This window comes from Lithobates pipiens, unplaced genomic scaffold (assembly GCF_037356315.1).
Source record: "Lithobates pipiens isolate NorthernLeopardFrog02 unplaced genomic scaffold, aLitPip1_a1.2 Scaffold_18, whole genome shotgun sequence".
Classification (NCBI taxonomy): domain Eukaryota; kingdom Metazoa; phylum Chordata; class Amphibia; order Anura; family Ranidae; genus Lithobates; species Lithobates pipiens.
The window spans coordinates 224,369,853-224,381,965 of record NW_027507758.1 but is presented as its reverse complement, the minus strand read 5'-3'; the positions used below and the strand labels follow the sequence as shown (position 1 = coordinate 224,381,965).

Genomic DNA, 12,113 nt, shown 5'->3' with positions numbered 1-12,113 from the left:
TCCCCGCGTGTGTACGCGGCCTTATCCTTACATGTTCTACAACAAAGTCTGTGTCAGAGACCTATTCCTACATGTTCTACAACAAAGTCTGTGGCAGAGACTTGTTCCTGACTCAAGCACCCTGTTGGCTGCTAGGCCTGGTGAGAGAAGGACTATCCAACTAGGGTGAAGATCCAGCTGTGAATGGCTATTCTCTGGATTTTATTCAAAGTAAGAAAGTTCTTCTATACTGACTTTGACACTAATGCCGCGTACACACGTAGCGGACTGTCCGGCGGACTTTCCGCCGGACTGTCCGCCGGACTTTCCGAACGGGCTACTTGCCCACACACGGCACTTTTTCAACGGACTAATACAGCGTACTAAATCCGCCGGACTATCCGCCATACTTTTGAAATGAATGGACTCGCCCACACACGCGGAGGAAAGTCCGCTCATTTTGAGTGCGTCTCCAGGTAGGCGGGGCCCGCGAAGGAGACGTCGCTGGCCCCACCACCTGGTATGGACTTAAAGGGGAACCCCAACGCCGAAAAAAATCGGCATGGTGGTCCCCCCCAGGTCCACATCAGACCCTTGTCCAAGCATGCTACCCGGCCGGCCAGGAAAGTAGGGGGGGGACGAGCGAGCGGCCCCCCTCCTGAGCCGTACCAGTCCGCGTGCCCTCAATTTGGGGGGTGCCTTGGGGAAGGGGGGCCACGCGGCCCCCCCCACCCCAAAGCACCTTGTCCCCATGTTGATGAGGACAAGGGCCTCTTCCCGACAACCCTGGCCGTTGGTTGTCGGGGTCTGCGGGCGGGGGGCTTATCAGAATCCGGGAGCCCCCTTTAATAAGGGGGTCCCTGGATCCCGGCCCCCCACCCTATGTGAATGAGTTTGGGGTACAATGTACCCCTACCCATTCACCTGTAAAAAAAAGTGAAAAAAAAAACAACAACACACAAGGGTTAAAATAGTTTATTGCACAGCTCCGGGGGTCTTCTGTCTTCGGGGGTCTTCTCGCCGGACTCCTCCGCTATCTTCTGCTAGCTCTTTTACTAGCGGAGGAGCCCGGCTTTCTTCTTCGCCGCCGCCCTCTTCTTCTGACTTCGGGGGTCTTGTCCCCCTCTTCGGGGGTCTTGTCCCCCTCTTCGGTTCTTCTTGCCGGGCCACCGTGCCTTCCTCCAGCTCTTTTACAGGCGGTGGCCTGGTCTTCTGTCCGGGCGGGAAAAGTCCGCTCATTTCAAAAGTACAGCGGACTGGCATACGCACGGCCGGATTGTCCGCCGAAATGCAAGTCCGGCGGGAAGATTGGAGTGCAAAACTACTTTCCAAGTCCGCCGTACTTTCAGGTCAAAAAAGTCCGCCGGAGGCTACACACGGGGGGATTGTCCGGCGGACTTGAGTTTGCCGGACTTTTCTACCCAATTGTTTGATCGTGTGTACGTGGCATAAGAGTACCTTGACTTTTCACCTAACCCTCTGATTCTATACTGAGAGACTGTTAAATATGCTATTGCAAATAAAAATCCCTTTAAGCAGATCTGTTGTCAGTCTCTATAGTTTATGGGCCATCTACCACGGGAAACCCCTAGACGCAAATCGAGTTGAAGAAGGTAATGGTAAGCCCATTAAAACCAGCCGCTACTTTGCGAGTCAGTGCTATACTTTCTAAATTTTGCAAAAAACAAATCTGAAGTCTCCCAAAAGCATGTGGGAAAATGTGTTATGATCTGATGAAACCAATGTTGAACTTTTTGGCCATAATTCCAAAAGATACGTTTGGCGCAAAAAATAACACTGCACATCACCAAAAGAACACCGTACCCACAGTGAAGCATGGTGGTTGCAGCATCATGCTTCGGGGCTGTTTTTATTCAGCTGGAACAGGGACCTTAGACAAGGTAGAGGGAATTATGAACAATTTCAAATACCAGTTAATATTGGCACAAAACCTTCAGACTTCTGCTAGAAAGCTGAACATGAAGAGGAACTTTCAGCACGACAACGACCCAAAGCATACATCCAAATCAACAAAGTAATGGCTTCACCAGAAGAAGAATAAACTTTTGGAATGGCCCAGCCAGAGCCCAGACCTGAATCCAAATCACCCCACAGATTTTCTTTCGAAGAGGGCTGTGCGCAGGAGATGCCCTTGAAATCTGACAGTGTTTTTGCAAAGAAGAGTGGGCAAATATTGCCAAGTCAAGATGCGCCATGCTGATAGACTCATACCCAAAAAGACTGAGTGCTGTAATAGAATTAAAAGGTGCTTCAACAAAGTTTTAGTTTAAGGGTGTGCACACTTATGCAACCATATTATTTTATTTTTTTATTTTTACTTCCCTCCACCTAAAATAATTTCAGTTTGTTGTTCAACAGAGTTGTACAGTTTATAGGTCACATTAAAGGTGGAAAACCTTCTAAAATTATTTATTTTTGTCTCACTTTTTTACATCACAGAAACCTGACATTTTAACAGGGGTGTGTAGACTTTTTATAACCAATGTGTGTATAATATATATACACACACACACACATATATATATATATACACATACATACATACATACATATATATATATATATATATATATATATATATATATATATATATATATACACACACACACTATATTTATATTTTATTGTTCTTTGTACTGTCTTGGGGAAAAATAATGATACTATTCATCAAATTATATTAAAGAAAGTGTTTAATTTACTTTTGCTTACACTTTAGACCTACTAATAATTAAAATGAAAGTTTGACTACCTTACCAATTTTTACCACACGATTGATGTATCATATACACAAAGATTGCGGGCCAGAGATCTTCAAAAGGCCCTATGTCAAAATGATAACTGAAAAAAAAAAAAAAACATATGTCACAGCATGTACAGCCACATATATACAAATTTGAGAAGTATGTTTTATACACCTGTAATACAAAAGAGAATTATTGGATGATAATACTGCTGTTATCTTACGTGAGACGATTTCAAAACTAACAAAATGTAGAAAGTAATTACTTAAAGCAAATACTGCAGCTGCTGACTTTTAAAATAGTGACACTTACCTGTCCAGCGCGCCCGCGATGTCGGCACCCGAAGCCGATCTCTAGATCGTCTGTAAGGTGCTGCCGCCGCCATCTTGGGTATGGGAATCAGGAAATGGAGCCTTTCGGCTTCATTTCCCGGTTCCCTACTGCGCATTCGCGAATCGCGCTGCGCAATAAGGACGGTCCCCGCTGCCTCTGGGTTCTGTGTGTTTCCCAGCAGGCAGCGGGGCACTTGCGGAAAGGGGCGGGCACTTGCGGAAAGGGGCGTAATCTACGCCCCTTTCCGCAGAGAGCTATCTCGGAAGTGGGTGCAGAATACCTGTACTGTACAGGTATCTGCACCCCCTCCCCCCTGAAAGGTGGCAATTGTGGCGCCGGAGGGGGGGGAGGGTTCCGATGAGCGGAGGTCCACTTTAGGGTGGACCTCCGCTTTAAAACCAAAGAAACATACAGTGCATTCATAAAGTATTCAGACCCCCTTAACTTTTTTCAAATTTTTTTTTATGTTGCAGCCCAATACTACAGTTGTTTAACCCCTTCCCGACCAGCCACCGCAGTTATACTGCAGCAGGTTGGCGCTACTGCGCGAGTCACCGTAGCTGGACGTCGGCTCTGTAAGACGCTGTAGCAGGTACGCGTGCGCCTGCTGCATGTCCCCGGAGCCAATACACGTGCCCGATGACTGCAGGGCACCCGCAATTGCTCGTGACAGAGCAAGAATCGGGATCTGTGTGTAAACAAATTCCAGTTCTGTCAGGGTGAGGAGACAGATCGTGTGTTCCTACCAAGTAGGAACAATGATCTAGCTCCTCCTTTAGTCAGCCACAGCCCCCTCCCCAGTTAGAACACACATAGGGAATACATTTAATCCCTTGATTGCCCCCTAGTGCTAACCCCTTCCCTGTCAGTGACAATTATATAGTAATCAGTGGCTATTTATAGCTGATTGTTGCAAAGGGTCTGAATACTTATGCCAATGTGATATTTCAGTTTAATAAATTCACAGACATTTCTAAAATGCTATTTTGGCCTTGTCATTATGGGGTACTGAGTGTATGATTAATTGAAAAAAAAAAGAACCATCAGGTTGCGCAATGACAACTTTGAAAAAAGTGAAGGGGTCTGTATAGCAGCTGACCAATCCTAAATGTGAAGGCTGCATCACCCCCCCCCCCTTTTTTTTTTCACCTGTTGATTCTTCCAGGAACATACTTCCTGCCTGGGTGACCACATTTAATCAATGTACTGTATTCTGTGGGGGTGCAGCATTGTCAGTGTTGGTTTTCCTGATTTGGACTATAGACATTATAGTTCACAAAAGATGTCCGGGAAAGCTGATAAAAAAAATGTGAGATTTAGGTTCATGCTAGTGTAACTGCGGCTTGCTCTGAATTTCAGTGAAATTTTGTAGTGCAGCATTGCATGTTTTGATGCAATGTTGGAGGAGGAGACGACTGCTCAATAGTAGAAGTCGTATTCCTACCACTGCAAATGTGACAGTTTCAGCTGTCAGGGATGCTGGTTGTTAAATATCCAGAACCTACCGGCAGGTGGCAGGTAGCCATTCCTTCATAGCACACGTGCCGATGACATCCTCTGCTACATATACAGTAAATATCTCCTAAACTGTGCACGTTCAAGAGATATTTATAGTACCTATAGGTAAGCCTTATTATAGTCTTACCTATTGGTACAATTAATCTATGTAAATTTACAATCACTTTAATGGGGCTTTTGAATTCTGATAAGCCCCTGTCCACAGATCACCCCCACAACCACTGGGCAAGGGTTGTGGGGAAGAGGCCCTTAAGCCTTGTCAACAAGAGGTTGCACCCTGGCCATTTTGAGGGTATATGGCCTTATATGGTTCACATGGTCTTTCCTGGCCTGCCAGGCCGCGTGCTATGGGTCTGGCATGGATTTTGGGGGGAGACTCATGCCATTTCTTTTGGCATTGGCTCTCCCTTAAAATTCATATCAGACCCAAAGAGCCTGGTATGGATTGTTGCAGAACTCCCATGCAATTTTATTTTTGTTTTTTAAATATTTTTACTCATTTATTTACACTCGTCTTTCAGTAGGCTGAATGAGCAGGGCAGGGATGATTCACTTGTTGCTAGAACACTGAGTGTTGGCTCCTTAACAACCCATTCAAAAATGCTACTTAAACACATTACATGCATTTCACATGTTTTTGGTGCATTTCCATTGAAGTCTGTGGGGCTAAAATCATGCTGCAACAGCACTAAAGTACTTTTTCCAAAAATGTGTCACAACTGCACTGCATTAAAGTGAATAAGCACCATTGAAACTACTGCGATTTCCATGTGATAATGTGTGACAGAGGTCGCATCTAAACGTGCAGTAATGTGAACCAGGCCTTAAAGTGGCTGTTAATGCACTGTAATAAAAAAAATAAACTCTACTTATCCCCTCTGTATCATAATAACATGTGTCCCTGTGCCTGTGTAATGTAAAAAAACAGGTGATCTGTACATGTATAAGCTGTGCTCCAGGCGCTCAGCTGACTTGTCAGCTCCCTTGTTTCTCCGGCTCACAGCTGCAGTGGGGGGGGGGGGGGGGGTGTGGTGGGGTGGAGCCACCCCGCTGACAGCAGCCAGGGAAGGGGGGAGAAAGGAGAGAGAACTCACGACAGTCAGCTGGGCAACAGCAGCCGTGTTTATACAGGTACAGATGAACATATTTTTTACATTACACAGGCACGCATGGTACAGTGGTACAGAGAGGATAAGAAGATGTATTATCAGATATGAGAGCAGTAGGGGGGCTTTGGTGGGTTCAGTTACGAGCAGAGAGGGGAAGGGAGGGAGGAGGACAGGAGACAGAACACAGAACACAGGAGAGCTGCAGATAGCAGGGCCGCGGGTGACGGAGGCATGCAAATGGACCACAATGTCAGGGCTCGGCAGTAGAGCTGCACAATTAATCATCAATAATCGTTATCGCGATCTTGACTAAAGTATTCCACAATTCTTTCTATGCAAAGAATTCTCTGTGCTCTTTTGAAGCCACAGCCATCAAAAGAAAGGGAGAGAAAAACTGGGCAGTCTGACAAGAATCAAAACATTCTTTATCAGTTGAACTTAAGTATAAACATTGTAATAATTTGTCAATGGAACAGACTGTGTGTAAGTGAAAAGAGTTAAACCTTTTTCTGACATTTGTTGGTTTCAAGTTAAAATCTTTTTTTTTTTTTTTTGCTAGAAAATTACTTAGAACCCCCAAACATTATATATATTTTTTTTAGTAGACACCCTAGAGAATAAAATGGTGGTTGTTGAAATATTTTACGTCACACTGTATATGCGCAGCGGTCTTTCAAATGCAATTTTTTTTTAAATTAGCCAATTTTTTATATAATGTGAAAGATTTTATGTTGCCAGAATCATGAGAGAATCGTGATCTTTTTAGCCTAAGCAAAAAAATGGTGATTCTCATTTTGGCAAGAATCGTGCAGCTCTATTCAGCAGTCATTAATATCGTGGTTGGTTAGCAGAGGAGAGGGTACAGCAAGGCAGGATCAGCCAGGTTTTTAGGGTATACAGGGGGCCAAATGACACAGCACAAGCACTAACATGCTGTCAGGGAACAGTGAACAAGTAAAAAGGCGCAATGTGCAGATACTTCAAAACATAGTACCCAATAGTCCAAGGGCAATGTTGGCTACACAGGATCTGCTGTGACCTGCAGTCCCACACCTCCTTAGCCCAGATGATGGAATTGAATGCTACTCCTCTTTCTTTCATGTGAGTGGATATTGCCGTTTTAATACATTGTTTTGTGATACATACTCAGAGGCACCCTTTTTCCTTGTTTATTTTCAGGGAACAAATGCTTTACGTTCATTGTACAAGAAGTTACAAGAACACCATTTCTAGCAAAACGAATTAGAATTTTTCTATACATGTGGGGCAAAACAAGAAAACGAATGAAGAGAACACATCTAGGGTGTTAAGTTGCAGCATATTAAATTTTTGTTTTTGGGTTAAGATTTAAGTTTCCAATAAATGCGCTATATTCAGTCCTATGAAAATAGGACAGATATGCATTTGAATACATGACTGGTTATGACTTCCATCCCAGTCTTTTCAGTCATTTGATTAACCTCCCTGGTGGTATGATTATTTCAGATTTTAGGTGCTAAAAGCGGTACCATTATTTTGCATGGAAATTTGGCGTTTTATATTGTAGTCCTGTAATTCTTAGGAATAACTCACTTAAATCTGTCCAAACCAGAGTCTAGCAGACATCCCGGGTGTGATAAAGTTTGAAAAATGAAATCATAAATTATAATATAATAACTATAAATAATTATACAAAATAATAATATAACAATAATAAAAAATATTCAATAATGTAATCAAATCAAAAACACTGAAATTTGCTCAGTTGCAGAATTCAGTATTTGATGACGGATCTCCCCACAAATCGCTATCCCTCAATTCTGCGAGTAATTCTAATTTATTATTGCTGTTTTCTAGCTGGTCTAAAACCATTTTTGATGTAAAGGGCCAGTTTTGGTTGCTATGGACAATCTCCAGTTTCCAGGCATAAAGAACAGTTTTTATATTATAAAACTGCATGCAGGACACTGGGCAGACCACTAGGGACAAAGGGGATGTGCAATTATTGCATACAGCAATGTAATCTGTAAGATTACATTATACTATATGTAATGTGTGTGTTTCACTTTTTGAATTTGTTGCCGTTCTCCGCCCCAATGCTCGCAGGGAACGGAGCTCAGCTCCGTGATAGATCGAGCGGAGGAGGGCTCGCTCGTACAGCGGGGGGACATCGCTGGATCCAGGGGCTAAGGTAAGTAAGCTCTCCCTGGATTCAACAATGTAATCCCGAGTCTGGCTCAGGGTTACCGCTAATGGTACAAAATTTTCACCCCGAGCCAGACTCGGGAATACCGCCACGGGGGTTAAAGGGTCAGCCCACTGAAAATGTATATTTTGTTATTCTATAAATGTGGGAATTAACAACAGACAAAAAAATCAGACAGGAACAAATATCTAGTAAGTTCTTTTAGGTCTTAGGGCCTTTGAATTCCCAGACCTACACACCTTATATTTCTGCAGTATTTTCCATTTATCTTATTTTATGAAAGATGCCAACAGCAACAGAACATGCAAAGTTGAACAGGAATGCTCAAACCACTAGGGTACAGAGTTACGGATTATGGCAGGTAGAGCCCAGGATAGAAGAAGTCAGATGCAAAGGCAGTACAGCATAATCCACTCAAGCAAAAAATATCACTTTTTGGTGGACTGGCCTCACAACACAGGCAGGCCTGGACTGGCCATAGGGCACACTCTGCACTTGCCTGGTGGGCCAGGGCTGCATGTCCTTGTGTGCTCTTCGGTCCCCCCCCCGTGTTCTACACACCCCACTCTCATTCTCCACCCCCCCCCCCCCCAACTCTCTCTGTGCCTCCCGGTAAATATGTCATGGGTTGTTCAGTCTAAAATGCCTGGGCCTATTTTTTGCCCCAGTCTGGATCTGAACACAGGTATTATCTCACATGGAGACATCGTTGAAAACACATCGCTGTTAATATAGGCAACATGCTACTAGTAGTTTTTGAATACTTACAGTTCAATCTCCTTACAAAGAGTCACCGGAAGGTTACAGTTCTTAAGATTTTGCCATTCTTCTGAAGTACAAATACTATGATAGGACAACTTCTCCAAAGTCACTCGGTAAATGCACTCTGAGTGACGTATTCTGTGGTACATCTAGTAAATACAATAAAAAGTTAGGCAGTTTAGCATAAATTAAGGGAGATTTAAACAAGTATTGGTGTCAAAGAACAATGGAAGATCGTGAGTGTAGCTGCCCCTTTTAAAGTGGAATAAATCACCTTACAAATGAAAAAAAAAAAACACAATTAAAAAGGTATGGCACCAACTCAAAAAAAAAAAATGATAATCATCCAAAAAAAAAAAAAAAAACAATATTCAACCGTATAAATTATCCAGTTCACAATGTGCAGGTTCCACGATGTGACAGTTCAATCAAGTATGACAAGGAAAGTCCTCACAGAATATTTCAGTTGTCATGGTTAGAGAAATAAGTGCAGTAGCAAATATCATTTAGCCGTGCTCCACCATCAACTGTGTGTGAGAAATACAAACTCACCATAAAAAAACTAAAATAAAATACACCTTGTACCAATTAGACTCCCTTGGTCAGCAGTATATCTGAAGGGGATGGTTCTCAGCTCCAGAGGTATCTCCTTAACCACTTGCCAACCAGCCACCGTCACACTGTGGCAGGTCAGCTCGTTCCTGCAAATCGGCATAGGTGTACGGCGGCTCCTTTAAGAGCCATAGCAGGCGCACACCGTCTGGGCGCCGGAGGACCCGAAGCGTGTGGCCTGACTATTATAGCAAAAAGATAAAAATATATTTTTTTTAATTGTCGCTTTTTTTTGTTTAAAAGAGAAAAAAAAAAAATGCAGAGGTGATCAAATACCACCAAAAAAAAAAAAAAAGAAGCTCAGTTTGTGGGAAAAAAAAAAGGACATCAATTATATTTGGGTACAGTGTCAGTTAAAGCGACGCAGTGCCGTATCGCAAAAAATGGCCTGCTCATTAAGGGGAAAATCTTCCAGTCTGTAAGTGGTTAAATTGGTCTACCATAAAAGCTTGGGGGATCCATATTGAATATCATAGTGCAGTAAGTTTATTAAAACATCAATTTCAACAAGTATATATGAATGCACACTTACATTTACAGGTGCTGCAAGTCAGCACCAATATGTACAGCCAAAGTGTGCTCGCCATCTCTCCAGGTTGCAGAATGTGTTCCAAGACACCAGAAGTCGGAACCAACAAAATTGGTCACTTCCGGTTTTGTTGGTTCTGACCTCCAGTGTCTTGGAATGTACGCCCCAACCTGGGGAGACGGTGAGCTCACTTGTTTGGCTGTACAAGTTGGTGCTGACTTGCAGCACCTGTAAATGTAAGTGTGCATTCGTATATATTTGTTGGAATTGATGTTTACATAAACTTACTGCACTATGATATTCAATATGCTTCTCCCAAGCCTTTATGGTAGACCAATTTAAGGAGATACCTCTAGAGCGGAGAATCATCCCCTTCAGATATAATGCTGCCCAAGGCGGTCTAATTGGTACAAGGCATATTCATTTTAGTTTTCTGGTGAGTTTGTATTTCTCACACACGGTTGATGGTGATGATAATTTGCTACTGCACTTATTTCTCTAATCATGGTGATTACTTGAATATTATGTGAGGTCTTTCCTTGTCATACTTGATGGAACTGTCACATTGTGGACTGGATAATTTATATGGATGAATATTGTTTTTTTGGGTAATTATTATTTTTGGAGTTAGCACCATACCTTTTTTATTTGCGATTTTTTTTCACTTTAATGTCATCAACTGGACTATTTTAAGCCAATCTTAAAGCATTTGTTACCCCAACACTTCATATTCCTGATGTGTGCCTGCTGTACCATGTACTTATATAGTTAGTAAGGTTGAATAAAGACACCAGTCCATCCACTCCAACCTGAGTGAGTGTCTACAATTGTCCCTATCCCTGTACATTGCATACTCACATCGGTCCCTACCCTTAAGGAGCCCACAATCCAATGTCTCCATTCATATACAAGGGCCAATTTTGGACAGAAGCCAATTGACCTACCTGCATATATAAAGTTTGAGGATTTTAAGTAATTTTATAGCTACCGTATTTGCCGGCGTATAAGACGACCTTTTACACTTAAAAAAACTGGCCGAAAATCGGGGGTCGTCTTATACGCCGGATCAGCCCCTCCGATGCCTGCTGAGGGTTCGGTAATACTGTATGTAGCTTCGGCTACATACAGTATATACCGCTGAGCCAATCTCAGCGAGCGATGTATTCAAATGAATACAGAGCCTGCTCGGATTGGAGCAACAACCTCTGCCAATCCGAGCAGGCTACTCTGTAGCCTGCTCGGATTGGCTTTGAGAGTCAGAGGCGCGGGCTGATGATGATACAGCCTCTGCCAATCCAAGCAGGCTTTGTATTCATTAATAGAATACATCGCTCGCTGTGATTGGTTCCAGCAAAAGCAGGAAGAAAGATATGGCGCCAGCTCCTGCTTCAGCAAGGACGGACGGAATATCAAGCGTCGGAAGCCTTGGAAGGGGGTCGTCTTATACGGTAAGTACAAGAAAAAAATGCTTATACAACAGTAAGATTAGGGGGTCGTCTTATATGCCCGGTCGTCTTATACACCGGCATATACGGTATATATGATTTTTACATGTAGGAGAGGAATGTCAGAATAGGCCTGGGTGGGTAGGAGTATTAAAATCACATTAACCATTTGAACTCTGGAAAAGATTTACCCCCCAATGACCAGGCCATTTTTTAAAATAAATTTTAGGTCCTTTTTCCCCCCACAAATAGGGCTATTTACCTTTCTTTTCAACTCTACAATTTTTATTTTTTGCACGATATACATAAAAAGACAATTTTGGACAAAAATATTTTTTTTTACTTTCTTCTATAAAACAGATACAAACATTGAAAAAAAAAATCTAATTTCTTCATCAATTTAGGGCAATAAATATTCTGCTACATATTTTTGTTTAAAAAATCCCAATAAGCGTATATTGATTGGTTTGCACAAAGGTTATACTGTCTACAAGCTATGGGATATTTTTATTTATTTTTTCATTCTGACATTGACACTTTTTGAGAAACTGTGAAATGAATACATTAATCAGTGCTAAAAATATGCTATCCAATGAGCTGGGAAGGAGTTAACATCAGGTGCGATCAAAGGGTTAACTGTGTGCCTAGCCAGTGTTTTTTTTTAAACTGTGGGAGCTGCTTTTACTACGGGAAGACATGGATCCTAGTCCCTGTTTTGCAGAGACACAGAATCCATGCCTTCCCTCCTGTCAAAAAAGCAATCTGCCTTGTTTACAAGACAGATTGCAGTTCTGTCTCTCTAGCTGATGATCAGCAGGTGCCGGTGGACATCCGGGTCCAAGATGCCTGCCGGCTGACTCCCACTGTGAATAATCACAC

General features: G+C 42.6%; 1 protein-coding gene across 2 annotated transcripts in view; it reads right to left on the bottom strand.

Moving 5' to 3' along the window:
- Positions 1–12,113, bottom strand: part of PDE10A (phosphodiesterase 10A) — a 453,343-nt gene that overhangs the window by 128,558 nt on the left and 312,672 nt on the right. For both annotated transcript variants that reach the window (XM_077486632.1, XM_077486633.1), the window contains exons 14-15: positions 8,655–8,797; positions 2,755–2,838 (exon numbers count right to left, since the gene is read on the bottom strand). In XM_077486632.1, the coding sequence (XP_077342758.1) occupies positions 2,755–2,838; positions 8,655–8,797 (227 nt within the window). The remainder of the gene's footprint in view (positions 1–2,754; positions 2,839–8,654; positions 8,798–12,113) is intronic.